At 54.7% G+C, this 20,256-nt stretch overlaps 4 protein-coding genes and 1 non-coding gene across 5 annotated transcripts; 1 reads left to right on the plus strand and 4 right to left on the minus strand.

Annotated features, from left to right (window-relative positions):
- Positions 1-22: 22 nt before the first annotated feature.
- On the minus strand, positions 23-3,341 carry INS49_003615 (uncharacterized protein; the record flags this gene model as incomplete). Its single annotated transcript, XM_043164409.1, has 4 exons — positions 23-82; positions 129-842; positions 906-1,527; positions 2,236-3,341. 4 exons carry the CDS (start codon positions 3,339-3,341, stop codon positions 23-25), a joined length of 2,502 nt encoding a protein of 833 aa, XP_043019174.1.
- A 909-nt stretch (positions 3,342-4,250) lies between these two features.
- INS49_003616 lies at positions 4,251-4,322 on the minus strand. The gene has a single exon. It is a non-coding gene; the product is annotated as a tRNA-Glu (tRNA).
- Positions 4,323-10,211: 5,889 nt separating this feature from the next.
- INS49_003617 (uncharacterized protein) lies at positions 10,212-11,378 on the plus strand (the record flags this gene model as incomplete). Its single annotated transcript, XM_043164410.1, has 1 exon — positions 10,212-11,378. The coding sequence occupies one exon, from the start codon at positions 10,212-10,214 to the stop codon at positions 11,376-11,378; it is 1,167 nt and encodes a 388-aa protein (XP_043019175.1).
- A 1,498-nt stretch (positions 11,379-12,876) lies between these two features.
- INS49_003618 (uncharacterized protein) lies at positions 12,877-14,601 on the minus strand (the record flags this gene model as incomplete). The annotated part of the gene is made up of 1 exon (XM_043164411.1): positions 12,877-14,601. One exon carries the CDS (start codon positions 14,599-14,601, stop codon positions 12,877-12,879), a length of 1,725 nt encoding a protein of 574 aa, XP_043019176.1.
- Positions 14,602-15,781: 1,180 nt separating this feature from the next.
- INS49_003619 (uncharacterized protein) lies at positions 15,782-19,846 on the minus strand (the record flags this gene model as incomplete). Its single annotated transcript, XM_043164412.1, has 9 exons — positions 15,782-15,968; positions 16,042-16,567; positions 16,632-16,833; positions 16,898-17,146; positions 17,243-18,366; positions 18,466-18,922; positions 18,984-19,164; positions 19,264-19,529; positions 19,595-19,846. 9 exons carry the CDS (start codon positions 19,844-19,846, stop codon positions 15,782-15,784), a joined length of 3,444 nt encoding a protein of 1,147 aa, XP_043019177.1.
- Positions 19,847-20,256: the final 410 nt, after the last annotated feature.

A 20,256-nucleotide genomic window follows, 5' to 3' on the forward strand; every position in this document is an offset into this window, starting at 1 on the left:
CTTTGCAGGCCATAAACCTACTCTAAGCATATAGCTTGAATCCACCGGGGACGTTCTTCTGAAACAGGCCCTCAGGATCATACTTGGGGCCAACCTCTTGCAAGAACTTCTTGTTCTCTTCCCCGTACGACGAAAAATGGGTCCTGGAAGTCAGACGCATAGTTCAGGTGCGTATACGGCACCCTCTGGCCTCGGGCATCAGCATCCTTCTCAATCGCCTCCAGGGCGCCCCTGAGCACGCCCAAGATCTGCTCGTCGTCCTCTTTTCTCCTCCAGCACGTCAGCGGCAGTATCGTCACCAGCGTCTCGCGCGGATCCAGGCCGAGCACGTTCCCGCCCCGCTCGGCGGTCTTGCGCAGGAGGGACCGGGGGTAGGCCTGCAGCGTCAGGCACAGCGTGATGCCGTCGAGGGGCTTGAGGGGCTCGATGGCCCTGGAGTAGATGTCGGCGGCGGCGACAAGTGCTTCTTTATCGGCCCGCGGGGTGCAGTTCATGTAGGCGCAGCGCTGGCGCTCGGTGGCCATGACCGCGTGCTCGGTGGCGCCCTGCACGAGCGTCATGATGCGCAGCGAGTTGAGCTGCTCGAGCTGCGGCTGCACGCCCGTGAAGGGCTGGAGCATGGGCGGGACGCGGATCTTGCCCGTGGCCGCGTCCGTGGAGCCGTAGGCCGAGGCGGCGTCGGGCCCGGTGTGGTAGACTTGGTTCAGACCCATCATGTGGTCTCCGAACTGTGCCGAGTAGCCCAGGTTCACCATGATGTGGGTCTCGTCAGAGGGCTCGGGCTTGCGCACCTCGTTGACGAGAGCCTCGACTTGGCCTGGGTAGTTGGCGTCCGAGGCCGGCTAGAACACAACGCCGCCCCAGAAGGGTTGCTGCGGGTAGGTGCGCAGGTCGAAGCGGGTGACGATGCCAAAATTGTTGCCGCCGCCCTTGAGGGCCCTCCAGAGATCGGGGTGCTCCGCGGCGTTCGCCTGGACGACGTCTCCTGAGGCGAGGACAATCTCAAAGCTGACTACATTGTCGCAAATGGAACCCTCCCGCGAGGAGAAGAAGGAGAGGCCGCCTGACAGCGAGAGACCGCCAATGCCGCCCTTGGCGGACCGGCTGCCCCCAACTCCCAGCCCGGCGGCCTGGACCTTCTCATAGACGGGTCCCCATCGCTCGCCGGCGCCGACAGGTACCAAGCCATCCTTCAGCTCGATGCCCGTGAGGAGACTCAGGTCGACCGTGATGCCGCCTTGGATGTTGGAACAAGCCTCAAGCGGCTGCTGGCCTCCGCCTTGCATGGCGAACTTGATGTCTTTCTCGTTGGCGAGGCGGAGAAACGCAGCAACATCCCGCGTGTTCTTGGGCTGAAAGATGGCCGCAGGAGTGTAGTCACTCTGGTGAGCAGACAGATAGACATCATTTGAAGTCTGAAAAGCCTCGGTCCCAGGCAGCGCGATTTGATCGCTTGGAAACGCCTGGCTCAGGGCATCGACAATTTGCTCCACGGCCATGTTGTCAGATTTCGGGGCAAAAGAGACACTAGGAGAGGGGTCAGAAGTTCGGATAGTTCAATAAAGCAGGGGAAACGGCAGAACTTCCTTGCAAAGAAAACATGATAGAAGTTAGGCAGTATATGGTGCTTCTCAAAAGGGTAGTTGTGACAATCTTTTGGACAGATTCCTTCGAATGACCAGCAGCCCGTTGGTCTTGAACCAACACGCATGCATACACAAGTGTGACTGTTGGTCTTGAACCAATATGCGTGCATGCACCTGTTGGTCCGATAGATCGGGTTGGTAACATCGCCACTCATACTAGTGTAGTGCACACAACTTTGGGTTGATACAGAGATGGAAAATAAAAGGCCTCGACAATGCAAGGAGAATCATCTACTTATTTATAAAGATAGCAGTAAATGTTCTCAAGTACACGTGTGGCTTTCTACTACTTGTATCTTACTCTGGGCCCTTCTCAATGTCTTTTTCTTTTCAATATAAGAAATCAAAGTTCAAATCATAGAGTTACGATTCTACACACACTCACGCCTTCCGTCGCTGCTACTGGTTGAGTTTAGATAAGGAGAATGTTTCCTTTTCCAATCTGTATCCAATCCATAGTTTGAGCATGACGTAAGACTCGAGTTTAATAATTTGACAGCCACTGGGCCCTCATGATCTCTGGGGCTTGTCCACCGGCTTGACGGGACCCGTCAGGCTTATTTCACATAGTCAGCCTTCACAAAACTACCCTCGGGCGGCTAACATGCCAGTCCCCTCATGACAACCAATATACTCAAACAGTTGCTGTTCAGGCTCGAGCACCAGCACCTCATGAAACAAGCGCAAGGTCATATCCTTCCCCAGCCTCTTCGCGTACTTCCCGAGGCCACCGAAGATGGCCCGGTGCGTGGGGTGCTCCTTGCTCCAGCGCTCCAGCGAGGCCAGATCGTCAAAGTAGGCCAGGCCGAACGTGCGGTCCGCCCCGCCGGCACCCTTCCCATCGACGATTTCCATGAAGCGACAGCTATAACACCCGACCTCGTCGCCGTGGTCCCGCAGGAAATCCATCCCCTTGATGAGGACGGGGTGCATCGTCTCCAGGTAAAGGGCGCGCTCCTCGGGCAGGGCGGCGGACCAGTCCTGGCCGGAGCGGATGACGGCGAGGTTTCTTTTCCCGGGGACGCGCACCCTCCCAGGCGGCCCCGTGCCGTCCTTCCGGGCGCCTGAGCTGCCGTTTGACAGGCTGCTCTTCTCCAGCGCAGCGGCTTCGCCCACCATGTGGTCAGTCTGCGAGAGCGGCAGCCTGTCCCGCATGCTGCCCCAGTATCCGTGCTCCTGCATCGGCCCGCTGAGGTCGTCGCGCATGTTGGCCGCGCCCTCGGGGTCCGACGTGTTGTGGAGCGTCTCGAAGCGGTCCACGGTCGGGAGGAAGACCTCGAGGAACCACCCGTTCCCGGCTTGCTCGGCATCTGCTTCTAGCCCGCCCCACCAACTCTCAAACCCGCTCGCCGCGGACCACTCCGCGTGCGCAGATTTGCTAGGCCAGTACGCGAGGACGGCGATGTTGTAGAATCCGCGGTTGTCGGTCACCGCGGCGAACTCGTGGAAGCCGGGCCGCGATCGGTAGGGTACTGCTTCCGCGGTGAGGTACGAGGATATCTTCGCGAGGGCGCGGCCGTCGTTCATGTTGGCCTTGCCGTACTGGACTCCTATGATGGCCATGACGATATCCTTGGTCGATTTCGGGAAACGCGAAGTGTACGCATCCGCCGGGGGCTTGAACCCTGAGGACTTCCTGGGGGCGACTGTCCGGTCCCGGAGGAGCCAGGAGGGGATGGCCGATTCGAGCTCCATCTCGTCAGAACGTTGGGCTTGACTGTGGAAAGTTGGAAATCCCCAGCTATGCTATAGGTTCCGAAGAGTAAAAGGCCTTCTTGGAGAGACAGTACTCGGATAATACAGACTCAGCAGGTTCCGGAAATGTCGAGCATCTAGTCTCGCAAGCACTTATATGTGCCCCACTTCATCTGTGCAGCATCACTGCGAGCCTATCACTGAAGATTATTTTACGTTGTGATTTCAAATTTGAAGGTCATCAGTGGACGACCAAGTCTTGATCGAGCAGTATTGTGTGGGGCCAAATGAGGGAGTTTCAGAGATAGGGTAATGCTCGCCCGGGAGTCTGGGCAGCAGCGGTGTACGGGCTAAGAGTCATACTACCTAATCTAATGACTCGCTGTGTAACAACAGGTCCCCAAGTGGCGAGAATGACAACTACCGAGGAGTTGTTGGTTTGGTAAGAAGGAGGGGTCTATTATTGAGATCATACTAGTATTGCAAGAAATACTCTGCTCTTCCAGGCACCAGACCTGAAGGCTTCAAGTGAAATAAGTGCGTAAGTAATGAGGCATACTTTAGGGCCCAAACAGAGTCTTGAACTTCGACATGAACCCAACACAGACAGAAATAGTATCGTCAGAGGAGTCCGGACTCCTACACTAGTCTCTGTGCTGGAGCCTCTGGTCAGTGTTGCGTCGACCACTTTGTGAATTATGGCTTGGGGAGGACTAATTTTCAACGGGTTGAAGAGCATTCGCCGTGGGGGTTGCCTTGTTAGAGCCAAAACATTCTGAAGCATAACATCACAGACGTATTTGGAAATATCACTCTAGAGTTTTTTATATCTTGAAGAATCTATTTGCTTTGAACGTGATGTTGTTTTTATTAAAAATGAAAAGGTAGATGATGCGAAAAACTCAAGTTCTCGGATACGGGGAATCGAACCCCGAGCTGGTGAGTGAGAGTCACCGATGTTAACCATTACACCATATCCGACTACGGTGTGAGAACTGAAACGGCAAGAAACGGCGGCCTTATGATGTTTTGCTAAATTAGGAACTGAAAGTACGTGGAAATTTTGTTCTTAAAAAAGAAATCTCAAAATCCAGTGTATAAAATGCGAGAATAAGTGAATTTTATTATTCTTGATCCCTTATTTATTTAAAGGATTTTAAAGGTAATTTATATATAAACTCATGGTAATTTACATTTATTCTTTGCGCCTTTAATATAGTTTATATTCTCCCTTTCCCTATTTTCTTTACACCTTCTTAACTTATAAGTTTTTTCCTAATATATACATTACTTGTTTCTCTTTTTATATCCAATCCTTATATACTTAAAATACTATCTTATAATGCATATAAATAAATAAAGTAAAATTCTGGTATATATTTCTCTCGGGGACCCGTTAGCCTAATCAGAATCATCATCCTTATCACGAGAAGGAATATAGAGGTAAGACAGCTACCCTTAATACATCAATTCAAAGAAAGACGGCGCTACCTTTTATGTAAGGAAGAGGTTTAATAGAAGTTGTAGGCGAGGGGTTTTATGCCTGAGGGGTGTGGGGGCCCAGAGCCTTAGTGAATGCCAGCAGTCAATGGGGCCAGTCACACACACACTCACAACCCTCGAATGCCAAAATCCTTACAAGAGGCGAGCTGCAAAACAAAAACCGAAATCGTGTACTCTAACGAAGTGCTGGTACAGGTCATGGCTCAACTGAACCCGAAGTCGTTGTATCTTTAATGGGAAACAATCTCACTACACATCGGGCGAAGCTCTTCATATCCGCATCTTGGAAGATGAGATATCCCAATCGCATCCACACCTGTCTGCTATGCCCGGACTCTCGGGTGTACAATCACGTGCGTAACACCGCCTCATCTGCCTTGTGCATCCAACAGAAGGACACCATAATCTCATGAAGCCAGTGAATGCTGTGTGGGTTAAATTTTCACGCCTAGCAGATTAGAATGAAACTCGACAAGTTGACTTTGCTTTCCTGCGAATCTCAGTGCACATTACCTGTACGGGGTAATCTCGTACGGGAATCCTTCTCATGGCATGTGCTCCCAGGGAATGCCTCCTGCTGGAGAACATTCAAGATAGCCTCCAGTGGGATAACCTCTAGTGGGATAACCTCCAGTGGGATAACCTCCAGTGGGACAGCCTCCTACAGGAGACCTTCCCCTAGGATAGCCTCATTAGAACACCTACTTGTGTCTAGTATCTCACAGAATGGTCTTTTATAGAGCAACCTCCGCTATCTTCGAGAATAAGTTGTGAGTTGCCACCAAGACAGATGATGTCCGTTCCCTCCTACTTGTACATCCTACCTAGGTATTAATTCCTCGGTAGATTTGTGGCATCCTTGTAGGCCGTGTCAGAGCCGGGATCCATGAGGTCAACCGCACTGCCGTGTGTTTGATAAACAACAACGGTCTGTGCGATCCCTTGGAGCAAATTTGTGACTCCGTGGTGTGATTATGCGTGACTTGCGGGTGCAGCGTAGAGCCCTCTATATCAGAGAAGCATGGGCCTATTGATGAAACAGACGTGAGATTGGCGAGACTGCAACCCTTGGGCATAATTAAAGAGGACCTGTCCAAAGAATTATTCCAAGTTTGTCCTCAGGCTCTCACATCCCGTCAGTGTTGGTGGTGATGCTAGGCCTTCGGATTTAAGGCACGAAGACGGAGGGATTCCGAGGACGGATCTGCGGGTGGCGAGACTAGTGCGTGGCCATGACACTCTACTCCATCATGACATGTGCGACTTTGTTCCTCGTCATCACTCCTTATGTGACAAGTGACTACCATGGTCCATACCAAGGGCCCGGTGGTCCACAATGCTTAATCAATCCAAAAGGCGATAGCACTGACGGTGATGAAATGTCTAGAGGGCAAGGAACTGCTGTCACTCCGCAGAATCTTTCAATCACCACACCGAGAAGTTAAGGACGGTTGCTAACCTTGCTTCGAGATTAACAGCTTGCTGTGTGTGGCCGCCAGCTTGGGCTTCGTCTCTCCGATTGTCCGACAAGTGGTTGAAGATGCCGTCATGGAGCGATATTTTGGGCGAACAAACGAGTAGTGTATTGCCACATAGACCGAAATCATGGCCCTCTCTAAGTGCCAGAGGCTGCGAGTAAAACTAGCGCTTGAGCACAAGTGAGTGCCTTGTCTTCGTAACCCGATGAAGCACGCACGCCTGAACGATGCCCACGTTCCTTTCACGAGAGCTTCATGGCACAATCCGCGAGTCGGTCTCTTGGCCTACTCTTACGACGTTCTAGTCAAAATGACAGCCGAGAGTACGTCCGTGTCTGATTTTTATTTCTGTCACTAAGTCGAGCCATCTAGCTCTGGTGGCTGCATCTTGGCCCGGCAGTCCGGGAGACGGACACGGCACAGCATCAGCTTAAACTGAATCTGGCTCAGTGTGATGACTTCGGCTGCACGCCGTTAAGTGTTTGTTTCAGATGCTAAGGAGAAGTGAAGCAAGACAAAGAAATGTAGGTTGCCATCTTAAGATACTCAAATTATTCCTCGGTCTCGCTAATCTCAAGCGCAGCATCAACGCCATCGTCTGCTTTCCAACCTTTCTTTCATTGAAGTAATCACGGTCATAATTCACCCGAGATTCTCTAGCAGATGCTGTCGTGCGGATGAAGGCCCTTTCCCCACATCAGGTTCGGATAGTGCTAGAGAGCGTCTAGTCGTCTTCAGGCCAGAGTCCTCCTTCCGCCGTAGGCACCCAGGATCGTCCAGACCAAAGCGACCAAGCCAGGGCCGGGCGAGCATGTCCCCTGAGGCCTCGGAGGCCGACGGGCAGTCCTGTGTACTTCCTGTGCCCGACTTTCACACTCAGAGTTTTGCTCTTGAAGCCCCAGTCCTAGATCGATGCCTGAAGCATGTCGGCGATGATCCGTCGGCGCCGAGTCGTGTGCAATATGCGATACCTCGTGTTGGTGTGATGAAGACGATCGCATCTGCACGTTGCATGCGGTTGAGGCTGGATCTGCCCGCTGGTCTTCGGCCAGCATACCCGCATAGATAGCGCGCGCCCTTGATTAGTTCGGCACTCAGGCGACTTCTATATCCACAGGCATACGGGACTACTCCATGCGCCGGAGGCTACGTGACAGGCGCATGTGGCTCGATGCGACCCTAGACAGACACCCTTTGCGTTTTTAAAACGCGACACAAACAAGCGATCAGTGGGTGTTGTTTGCTTCTGAGGAAAGCTTGATATCCGTCCGATCCGAGGTGTTCCAATTCGCAAACCGACGAGCCGGGCGAGGTTCGGCTACAATCACACGAATTGAGCATGTCACTCACGGCCCGCTTGGACACAAGAAGGATGCGAGGTTCTCTGAGAGGAGGGATATCGGCAAATGTTGCCCCCTGGAAATGGTTTCGTCCAGGAGGGGCCGTGTCAGATCTGTGCCAAGTCCTAGGCCCGGTGGAGATCAACGGGCGTGCGTTGCGGGTGGGCCGCAGGGAACGAAACACGGGCGAGCCTAAATCAACCCCGACGACGTTGAGCACGCCAGGCACGCTGAGGCGGGCGGCAGACGTGCTGGCACGCAGCCTGACGCAGGGTAGGGGAATGCATGGGCTCAAACTTTAAGCTTCCCGTGTCTTGTTCGGATCTTCAGAGTCGGGTGTTTAAGATTGAGAGGGGCGGATGGTCAATGACGGCTCCAAAGAGGCTAGAAATCCAAAGTCAGGTTTCGACACGCGATCGGCGTGCAGGGACGACCTTGATTCTGCTTCTGCAAGCTCTGGGGACGAGTGGGAGAGAGCACACACGAGCTGCCAGCTTGGCTCCGGGGCTGGTGGCAACCAATTACGACACATCGGGGCAGAAGAGGCCCAGAAGGAGAGGAGAAGAGGAGCGCGGAGTGGAGTGCGGTGGAGTTGGAGTTGGAGTTGAGCGAGACCCAGACTCAGCAGGGACTCGAGGACAGAGACACGCAGATTTGCTGCAGAGCTGCCACCGAAAGGCCATCTGCGGACCGATCCAGCCCACCGAGACACGTTTCACAGCAGTCGTCGCCGAAGCAAGCGAGCGAGGGCGACGAGAGCGACGAGTCACTGCATCGGACTGCAGCGAATGCAAGTCCTCAATGGACCGAGGCCGGACGAATGAATGCAAGACATGCATCACATCACACCATGCCGATTCGTCAAGCTGAATGGCCGCAGCCGCCGACGATCCCGGCCGCATTTGACGGCGGTCGCACCAGGAACAGGACAAAGCTCATCGCATAGAGCTGCGCTGCAGATCATGGCTGCTGGGCAAGCGGCCGCCCAGCTCCTAGGCCGTGTCGTGCTGCTCCCTGATTATTGAGGTCATCATTTTGACAACACAGCGTCGTGCCAATTTCTGTGGAGACACTGACACCGCCAGCTTGCGGGTTTTTTTCCTCCTCTGGCTCTGGCACTTGGCCTGTCTGGCCTATCTTTCTCCCTGCTTGCCCCTGGCCTTTGCGGTAGTGACGGCAGATCATCTCTGCCGACGGGCGTGTGTCCGGAGGTGAAGTCATTTATCGAGTTCTTATTCATGCGGCTGCAGATAGCCTTTCAGCACGTGCCAATGGACCTCCTTGTCATAGATTTGCGGGCCGACGGCGGTGACGGGGACGGTGACTGTGATCCGGTGAAGGCGCCATGCTGGATTCTGATGCATCCTTCGAGTGCGACGGCAACTGCTCCCGCATCCGCCACAAACACCACAATATCGCTCATTCAGCCTCACGATACTCATGCATATGCCCTCAGTCAGACGGAGCGTCAGCCCGAATGACTCCTGCGTCTGGCCATGGGTGCAGGACAGGCTGGACTAGTTGAAGTAGTACAGGATTAGACCAGGCTGGACTGAGCTGGATACGAACGAAGCTGTAGTCAGCAACAAGCGAATGGCGCCCGGGCAGGGCTCAGCGGGTATAAGTCCACTCACGAAACGTGTCTGGAGCATGCGAGGAATCTTGACGCCAGATCTGGGTTAGGATGGCTTACACCAATGGGCCGATGGAAGAGGAAATCAAATGCAGCAGCCTAGAGCCAGTGCTACCCTGCCTGCCTTTCTGCCCTTTCCATTTCTGTTGTGAGCTAGCCTGCACTTGCATTGGTAGGTACCTAGGTACGGTACTTCCCACGGTACTGTGGTACACACACGAACATTCACTCAGTCTCGGCGCGTTCGTCCCACGTCGAGCTACGAGAGCTTATTACCCACCACGTTTTGCATCCTGCCCAGCCTGCTCCCTTTTTGGTCCCCGGACCGCCGGCGGGCACACACACATTTGCTGCTTGTTTCCTGTCAGTATGAGCGTGCCCGCGTGCGTGACTGGTCCCATGCGCGACCCACCTCCTCCTCTGGTACTGGCATGGTCAAGGTTCTGATTCTGATTCCTCGTTCTGGCGTGCTCCCTTCAGCTCCGCCTTGACCATCCTGTGCTACTACAACATGACACCGTCTAGGCCAGACCGTACCGTGCCGTGAGTGACTGAGCACCACCCTCCTTCCACCCCACCCCCCTCCATCCACTGCTGTTGCACCCTTCTGCTCCGTCCCGTCCCGCCGTGGCCCTTAAAGACCATGATCGCCTCCCACCCTCAGGGTCTTGTTTTTCCTTGGCATCTCGTTTATGGGGACTTTGACGTTTTAATGAGACCTTACCTATCTACTTGCCATATACGTGCTATTCACACCCTCACTTCCTCCTGCATGTATTTCTTCTAATCACCTACACCTGTCACTCGGTCCAAGTCCCATCCACCTGGGAATCCCCTCGTCCTTTCACTTTCACAGAGGTGAAGGTGACCAACCTTCACTCGTGGACTCGTTCCAAATACAAAACCGCCGTTCACGATGACTTCAGGAATCATGGGCTCCCACGATGGAGCAACCGCTGGGCCACCGGACCACCAGCGCCAACACAAGCACGAGGTCCAGCACAACCAACGGCCGCTACCTGGGCCCTTGGACGACGGCGCTTCATCTAGCTCAGCATCGCGGAGCTCATACAGTCGGGATTTCAGCAAGCCCACAAATCCCTCCAGGGCGAACAAGACGTCATTATTGTCGAGCCTCAACCCACAAAACTGGTCCCGCAAAATGAGGGTTTTCGCAATCGTCGGCTTTGTGCTGACCATCGTGGCCCTTGTCCCAGGTAACTATTTCCCTCTCAAGACTCTCAAGACTTCCCAGAGGCTGATTCTTATCCTTTCCTTCCCCGCTCACCAGCTATCGCCGTGCCGCTCACATTGCGCCCAGGCCACAAGAGGAGGAGACAGACCTGTACTCATCAACCCACCATCCACACAGCCCATCGCCAACAACATGGACCTCAGGATCATGTCCCTTGGCGCATCAATCACCTTCGGCCTCCGCTCCACAGACGGCAATGGCTACAGGGACGAGCTCAGGGTGCTGCTCAACAAGAGCGGCACCAAGAACGTCGAGTACGTCGGCTCCCGCACCCACGGGAACATGGCCTCGAACGCGGTCGAGGGCTGGCCGGGCCTCCGGATCGACCAGGTGCTCCCCAAGGCGAAGGCCTCGGTGCCCAACGACCTGCCGAACGTGATCCTGCTCAACGTGGGCACCAACGACTGCGTGCAGAACTTCAACATGAACAACACGACGCAGAACTCGACCTCCGCGCCCGAGCTGACCTCCAACGCGAACTACACCGTCGGCACGCGCATGCGCATGATGGTCGAGGACCTGCTCGAGTGGAGCCCCAACGCGACGGTCGTCATGTCGACGCTGATTAACAACCGCTTCGACAAGACGCAGGCGCGCGTGCTGGTCGCCAACGAGCAGTTCCGCGCCGTCGCGGCGGAGCTGCAGGACGCCGGGAGCAAGGTCGTCCTCGCCGAGATGACTGCCGCCGCGGGCGGGCCCAACATGACCACCATGTTCGACCAGACCCACCCCAACGACGTGGGCTACGCCATGATGGCCGACCGGTTCTACGAGGCTATGGTGGAGGCCAGCACCAAGGGCATGATCTCTGCGCCGGCGCCGCGGTGATTCGATTCGATTTGATCGATGCGGATATGTCAGTCAGGGATCGACAGGTGGCTCATTTAACTTTGTTTGATTGAAAGCTCACCCCCGGTGGCTTGGGTCAATGACTAGCGTGGGGTGGGCAGTGCTTGTACTCGTTGCTTGGGAGTTGGGGAAGACCTGCTTGCATGGTGACAAGATGAGGGGGGAATGGGGAACGGGTTTGTGTGTTTCGGCGCACGTTGCATTCGTCTGGGTTGACCTTGAAACAAGCGAGGCGTTACTGGTCTGGTTGTGGTTTCTTCTACTCTATCATACCCCCTGGGATTGGTGGACTCATTTTCTGTAAGGGGAGACGGCGTTCTGGCACAAGGAGGGCGGGGGAAAATCAACAAGAGGACGGACCTGGTATCCTCGGCGTGGTCATGTGTATTCTCATGCTCTCATTTCTTTCCCCATTAGATGTTACGGATACCCTCGCTCGACAGAGGTAGAAGCGCCGGAGCGAATACTGAACAAGCGTCTCTTATTTTTTGATCCTTCAGTTTTTTTTTTTCTCTCTCTTTGTCGTTTTCCCTTCGGCTGTTTCTCTCACCTCTCGTGACTCGTCAATCTCAGAGGAGCATGGCGCAATAATAGAGTTATTTTGAGCAATGGAGCCCGGCGACCCTAATTTGACTCCTGGGACTAAATCACAGCTAGACCCCCAGGATCCCGGCCGTCGATCGGTTCCTCCAAGGCCGTGCCAAGCTTTTTGGGCCCCGGAGTGTCGGGCGGCCCTCTCTGTGTGTGCGTGTTCTCTCTTTTTGCGCTTGTTGGGGGCAGGGAGGGGACGAACTGGGCCACAGGCGGGTGTGGGCCACAGGCGGGTGGGGGGCACGGGGGAAATAGGAGGAACGTGCTTTTCTGGCACATCTCTGGGGGCCTGGCTGGCTGCCTGGGTTCTAGAACCGCGTGAATCGCCTGTGTTTTTTCGGGTTCGGGAGGATGCGCTGCGCCGCAGTTGATTGGTCCCGGCGTAACGTGACACGAGGGGGCGGGTGGGACCTGTTTGTAAAATGGCGCGTGTTGCCAGCTGAAAGAATGTTCTTCCTCCATACTTTTTTTTGGGGTTCTGACCACCACACCGCAGCTGGGGAAGGGGGAGGGCGGTAAAGAATAATCGTGGCTGAGGTCCCTGGATTTTAGTCTACAGTAGCTCGAGAGTAGCTTCGGCGCCCCTGGCGCGATCCTGGTGATGATGTGCAAGCAGGCAGCGACCGCGCCGTTCTTGGGGGTTGCAGGTCGGAATCTCGTTTTTGTCATTTCGTATGTGCTTCATGCTAAATACTGTACAACCCGGCAAGATGATCGAGTCAAGTATCAAGACTCGCGTTCACCGACTATCCTGGAGCAGCCTGTAACGCCAGTTGTTAAGTATCGCAACTCCGTCCGTCGTACATGAACACCTGGGCATTGTCCCACAGAAAAGGTATGCTCGCGTCTTTGCGTCTTTGCGCCGCCAAAAAAAGGAAGTCCCGCATTACGGCCCGAAGACCTTCTTATAATGTTCCGTGAGCCTCTCACACAGCCTCTCCCTGCCCTTCCACTCCTCCATGATATCCTGAAGCTCGCAACCCGACTGGACCATGATATCCCAGATGCTCTGTTCTACATCAAAACCGAATCTCTTCACCAGCTCCTCTTTCGAGCCAAGTAGTCGTAGCCTCGTTTCTCCGTCAACTGACACCAAGTCACCCTCGTCGACCAGGTGACCTGCATTCATTTTAGGCGTATTGGAATGCAGGAACATCGGCCGGATGGATTCGTGGCCCGTGGTCTCGTGTTTGAGATCGTCGGAGGGCAGATGTTGCACCATTGCCGTCCCCTTCTGCGTGGCACCGTCGTGCCGGCCGAGGGACGCGGCTGCTGTCTTTGTCCTGTAATATGTGGCGTTGAGGGCAACTGCAGCTGCGAGAAATGTCTCCTTGTCGCCTTGGCCGAGCGCGCCCTGAGACAGAAGGGGGTAGTAGTAATCTGGGCCAAATATGTTATAATATGTGGCCAGCAAAAGAGGCGCTAGGTGAGTCGCCTTGTTGACAGCAAGCTGGCCCGCCTCGCTCGCCGTAGCCGGCAGGTACGAGGGGAATTCTTTGCCAGCTATATTCCAGTACTTGGGGCTCTCGGTCGAGCGCCAGAAGTCGGGCCATATGATCAGGCCCTTTGATTTGTACGGCTCGGTTTCGAAAATGTTGAGAAGAGGGTCGAGGACTGGGATGCTGTCGCTGTCGAGAAGTAGCACGTCGGAGTAGGAGGAGAGCAGCAAAGCCAGAGACTTAAGCTGGTAGTGCGTGATCTTCAAGTCTGCGTCGTCCTTCTGGCTGACCTTGATCTTGCTCTTGTCGAGTATGTCCGAGAGCACCACGCACTTGGCACCTAATTTCTTGAGGTAGTTCTTGCAGACTATCTCCTCGTACTCGCTCTTGTCAGGCACGAAGACCTCGACTGGGAGGTTGCTGCCGGTGCGACGCAGCATCTGGATGCTGATGATGGCCGGGCCAAAGTACTCTCCTCCGCCGACCATGACGACTCCTTTCCCCTTGAAAATGCCTAGGCCCTTCCACTGACTCCCTTGTTGTTGCTCGCCGTCGGCTGTGTGATTCCCAAACTCCTTCTCCAGCCCGCTGACGAATTTCCTGTGCAGCAGACGCAAAACGTCGATGTCCTCTTCGGGGTTGCGAAGATGATCTCTGTATGGTTCCCGTGTCTCTTGCCCCTGCTTGGGCTTGTGTGCTTGCGCATGGCCGCCCAGGGCTATCTTTGGCACCTTCGGACGTGATTCATATATAGCCCTGCTCCATTTCTCCCAGAATGCCTCGATTTCTTTTGTATCTCCGACGGCCTGCTTCTGTATATCGTTTTCGCCCTTGCTCTCTTCAACGGGCGGTGATGCTGCCGCTGGCTTCTTGTCGCCTTGATTCGTATCTGGTTTCGAGTCCGGGGAGGGTTTGTCGACGCCATGTGCCTTCTCTTCGACGGCCTGTGCGATGGCGGCCTTCTTCTCCTCGTCGGACTTCTCGAAGGGCAAGATAACTTGGGGCAGCTCGCGGTTCTTCGCGTTTGCCTCTTCCTCTGCGGCCTTCCACTCGGCCGATACTTCCTGGATGGCCTCCTCGATTGTGTGCTCGACGTTCCGGCGATATCGGATCAAGACGACAATAAGGGCCAAGAAGGCAACAACGGCCAACAATCTCCTGGTCAGCCGCATCTTGGAGGCTTGACCGCTGCTATGTCTGCATTGTTGGTGGCGGGACAGATGGCGATCGGAGGCCAACGCGCACGGAGCAAAAAGCGAATGCAGGTGCAAGCACAGATACAAACACGGGTGCAAGTAAAGAGAGGCCTGCCGACGGCTGTTCGTGAGGTGGCAGGGAGCGATGTTTGATGGAGCGAACGTGCAAGCTGGAGCAGACAAATCTTTCAACGACGATCTGCTTGGCCTGGGCTTCTTGGGTGGTTAGCTTGGTGCTGGGTGGTGGTGGTGTTGATTCATTCCTCCTTATCGCGCAGCTGCAGCCAAAGTCGCCATCGAAAAAGTGGATAAGGGGCGCAGAGCACTGAGGTGTACGCAGTAACACAACCCTGCAGACCCCTGCTCGGACGAGCCCTCAGTGGCCCCCGACCCTGAACTCAGGGGCTGGCCAGCCGCAAGCAGGCATCTTGGCCGGACGAGAATAGCAGTCCTGGATGAGACGATGTTGGATGTGAGCTTTGATCAAAGTCATGAAGAGCAACGCAGATCTCTGCTCTGCATCTTCAGAATATGACGAGATGCGGGGACGTCGAGACGAGGAGATGGTGGGATCAATACCGAAAGGGGATTGAATATTGATCAATGGTTTCGGCTCGGCTGAATTGGGCTGAGGACGGTGATTCTGCCGTTCCTCTGCCGTGCGGTTGCACACGAGGCCTGACAGCCCAATACGCATGACGCAGTCTCACCATTTACCCGATCGGTGCACAACATGGGCCAATACTGAACCTGGCGATGTGCAGCGATGCTCACCGCAACCCAACATTGGCCAAGGGAAGTGGATTGGGCGATGCCGTTTGCCGATGCGGCTTACGGGGGCCACGTTGACGTCACCCGCTTCCTCTGTTACAGCTCACAAAACATGTGAGAGTGTCTGTGTGCACGCTTCAAAGTTTATCGCCGACAAGCAAACTTCGAGGGAAAGGCTGCTCAATCGAGTGGAATTGAATTCATCTCATCTCATGATCAGCACAAGGGGCGGGACGGACTGCGGCGGCCTCAGAAGCCCGCAAGAAATAAGCTTTCGGGAGCCAGCCCTGGGTCCTCGACTCGTGCAGGTAGACGGGCTTGTGTGCTGCATGGTTGCAGTAGTGCAGCACGGACAGACTAGACTACCAAGCTTCAAAGCAAGAGCTCAAAAAGTCAAGACCACTGTCAACTGCTGCTGGTTAACCGTACCGTAATCAGGCTTGGCAGGGGTGTGTGAGCCGTCTGGACTGCCCGATGCAGATGCAGCTTCCAGGGCAACGTTGACATCACCAGCTCCCTCGGCCACAGCTCTCAGCACATATGGCTGCGTCTGTGTGCGCCCTGCAAGCTTGCTGTTCATCGAGTCAAATCGGACTCGCCCCATCTCATGGATTGTATTTATCAACAGTAGCTGACGTCCACTACGGGAGGGCTACATTCTTGTCTCTCTCGCTGTCATCAACGGGATGATTGATGATGCTATCAGAGTCGCTGACCATCTCATCCATGTCGCTCACGCCACCTTTCTTCCTGTCCTGGCGCCTGAAGTAAGCCCTTTTCAGCCATTTCCAGCCTTCACACCCGGCAAAGAACAGGATGCTCTCGACCACGACTATAGCCCATTCCCAGGTGATGCCCTCGTGCTTGAAAACGACGTGATTTATAACGGGGATATAGAGTGTGGGGAAAATAGTGACGAAGCCAGCTATGATGGCCCAAAACAGGAAAGGGTTCTGCCGGCTATCGCTCCACCACTGGTACAAGACGTGGTACCACCGATAGTTGCCGCTTGGGTGCATGGTTTTGGGCACTTGGCGGAAGAAGGATCGCCTGAAGTTTACCATCTCCCACGCCAGGAACAATGCAAACCAAGTCAGGCAGACAAACGTTGTGGCTCGGGCACGGAAAACAAGAGTGCACGAATCAGAATACTCGTTGTTGCAGTTGACGCCTGCTTCCAGTCAGCCATCAAACTCTGCCCATGTCCTCGTCCAAGATATGACAGCGTCACCTACCGAGGTTGCCATCTCCGAAACCGAAGACGACTAGGACGAAGGATGCGAGGCAGAGGATCGACATCCAGATGCCGTACACAACCATGTCGACTATGAGCTCAGTCGTAAAGACACCGGTCTTGAGATCATGCGGCGGACGGCTCATGATGTCTGGAACAGCCACCTCCATACCAAGTCCCATATCAGGCATGCCTGAGGTTGCCTACGCCAATGACCCGAATTAGCTGGGGCTCTCATATATTTCCACAAGTAAGACGGCCTCGTACCATAATGACCCAAAGAATCTGCACGGGTGCCAGAGGGAACACTGAGTTACCACTGGCATCTTTGAAGGCTAAACCAACAAGTAGAGTTGTAGCCTGTGCAATGTTTTCAGCAAGAACATGGAGCACAAATCTCTTGATGTTGTCAAAGAGCCTCCGTCCCTCCTCAACGGCGTTCAGGATTGAGGCAAAGTTATCATCTGTGAGGATAATGTCCGAGGCGTCCTTGGCAACGTCACTCCCCGCCTGGCCCTGTACTCGTTTGTTAGTGGTGACACTGACGTGCTATTATGAGAAGGCATATCAAGGACGGTTCAACGGTCCTGGAGAGCACAGGGGGTTTCATACCATGGCAATACCAATGTCCGCCCGCACAAGCGACGGCGAATCATTGACTCCGTCACCGGTCATGGCAGCAAACCTCTGCCTGCGGTGCAGGGCGTCGATCATCCTGACTTTGGTCTGGGGCGTACAGCGTGCAATGACGCGAGGGAGCGTCGCCAGGGCATCCACCTGGTCGTCCGAAAGCTTGTCGAACTGCGAGGCCGTCATGACCATGGACGTCTCGGGGCGTGCCGGGATGATGCCGACCTGCTTCGCGATGGCTGCAGCCGTCCCGGGGTGGTCGCCCGTGAGCATGTGCACCGTGATGTGCGCCCTCCTGCAGGCGGCCACCGCCCCCGCCGACTCCGGACGCGGGGGGTCGTAGATGCCTATGAGACCACGGAAAGTCAGGTTCCTCTCAACTTCGTCGCGTTTGAGACTCGCCAGGTCACCACCACCACCACCACCACCACCACCGGCCTGCCCGCCATTCCAATTCGTGCTGGCAAGACACAAGACGCGGAGACCTTGATTGGCGAGGTAGTCGACGTTCCTCATGATTTTATCGGTCCATTCTGAACCCTCTTGCGTGACGGGCTCGCCGTCGGGGCCTTGGAAACTGGTGCAGAGGGGAAGCAAGCGCTCGACGGCACCCTTCGAAAAGACCCAAGAGTCTTGTCCTCCAGATTTGGTCTTCCTGCCGTAGATGACGGACATGCGCTTGACGTCCGAGTCAAAGGGGAACTCGGCTACTAAGCTCCACTCCTTGGCCTCATCCACGAGCCTCGTCCTGTTCCAGTTGAAGCGCGAGGCGAAGACCTGCATAGCGATTTCTGTGGGGTCGCCCTTGGCCGCCCAGTTACCGTCTTTCGATCGCTCAACCAGTGCTGTGTTTGCCATGGATGCCACGTTCATGAAGGTCTCTATGTTGATGTGCTCCGCTGTCACCTGACCAGAATACAACCGAGCCGCATCGAGAACCCTCTGAGCATTTTTCGAGACAGCTTGGTTCGACTCAGGCTCACCATCGTGGTGGACGATAGTACCCATGGAAGGGTCATACGGATCCTTTGGGTTGTCAAGAGTAAAGGTCCCCTTGCCGGCAATCCACGCTGCTTTTGCAATCATGCGACCTTGTGTGAGAGTTCCTAGAGCACACAGGATTAGCATTGATCGCGCGAAGGTGAGATGTGTGTACATGTAGCATAGTGAAGAATAAAGAGATGGAAATGAGATGCCCCCCATACCAGTCTTGTCCGAGCAGATGTTGGTAACAGCCCCCAGGGCTTCCAAACTATCCAGCTTGCGGACAATCACATTTCTCTTGCTCATATACTTTGTACCGACGGCCATTGTAATTGTCAAGACGACGATCAAACTCGCCGGTATCATACTCAGGCCGGTCGCCACACCATAAATAACCACCTCGTTTGCAGGGCTAAAGTTGTTTGCTGCCTCTACAATAAATGCGCATAGGCAAGCGATCCCGAACAGGAGAATGGCCAGCCTGGACAACTTCCGTTGTAGTGGCGTGCCAACATTGGTACCAAGGAAATTGCCAAACACCGTCCATGCCGTAAGAGACCATGCTTGCAGGTATTGAAGCGGCCCGGCCGAGCCGTCTGCTCGACGCTTCACCGGCTGTACGACGGAGTCCTTGTGACGGAGTGCGCTGGCTATCTTGCCAATCTCTGTTTCCATTCCCTAGTGATGTGCGGTCAGTAAGCGTGGGTGAGGCGAGGCGGAAGGGAAGATTCAGGCCCACAATAGCGAAGACCACGGCTTTGGCTCGGCCTTTGGTTACTGTGGTCGAGCTGAAGGTCAAGTTTAAGCGGTCGCCTGCACCAGTCTCTACGTCGAAGGTAGAGTCGGCGTTCTTGGCAACTGGCAGAGACTCGCCGGTCAACAGCGCCTCATCCGTTTCCAGATTGACAGATTCGATCAGACTATCATTCCCATTTAGTGAACAAACGGCATGATATCACTTCGTCAAAGCATTGCAGGGCTTGACAAAATTGTATCCAAATCAGGGCGAGCAGACATACCGTAGATCGGCAGGGACTGTGTTGCCAGTCACGAGCTCAACGATGTCACCAGGGACGAGCTGTGAGGTTGGAATGACTCTGCTCGAGCCCATGCGGATGACTTGGGCGGTGGGTGAGCCCAGAGTTCGGATACTCTCCAGAGTCTTCTCGGCCGAATACTCTTGTAGGAACCCAACCACGACGTTGAGGAGGACGACAAAGGCGATTACGCCGCCTTCGATCCATGACTTGATGGCGAAGCTCGCAACCATAGCCATGATCAAGACCTATGTATCATTAGCCCGGAACTTACAGACGATTGACTGGGCTCATGGGACTGCCAACAACAAACCATTGTGAGTGCATTGAGAACCTGGTTCATCAGAATGCGGATGGGACCCGCCCCACCGCTTCCTTCGAGTGCATTGGCGCCATAGTTCTCTTGCCGTTTAGAGACTTCACTTTCGGAAAGTCCGCTTTGTGCATCGGACCGAAGCTGTTCCAAGACATCTCCCGCGGATATGCAATGAGCTGGTTGACTCGTCACCTGCACGGTGACATCGCCAAGCGGGCCGGGCTTTTCGGCCGAATGCTTGCCAACCATGACTGCCGGCAGACGGAACTGAGTGAAAACAGCTCGAGGTCGTAAAGCATATATGTCTGTATGTATCAAGGCCGCCTCGCCGTCTGTCACAATGAATTATGGAGAAACCCCGGGAAACACGACAAGAACGCATTCAGCTCCTGGCAAAACCACTGATTGCGTCTCAGCGGCGCCCGAAGGCACAAGGGGCGAGCTGCTCGTGCTCTAAATAATCCCACAGCATTCTGTCCTCCACCTCACCGCTCCGTGGCGACACCTTCGCGCCTCGGCGGTGGTTCGGCAGTTCGTGCTTGGGCGTTGCAACACTGTGCTCAGGTGTCTCTCGGCAACACATGGCTCGGACCCCCGTGAAACAAGACTCGATTCACAGCCGGATTGAAATCAAAATAAGTTTTCTTTCTTTATAAGAC

This window comes from Diaporthe citri (assembly GCF_014595645.1).
Source record: "Diaporthe citri strain NFHF-8-4 chromosome Unknown scaffold_10, whole genome shotgun sequence".
Lineage (NCBI taxonomy): Eukaryota > Fungi > Ascomycota > Sordariomycetes > Diaporthales > Diaporthaceae > Diaporthe > Diaporthe citri.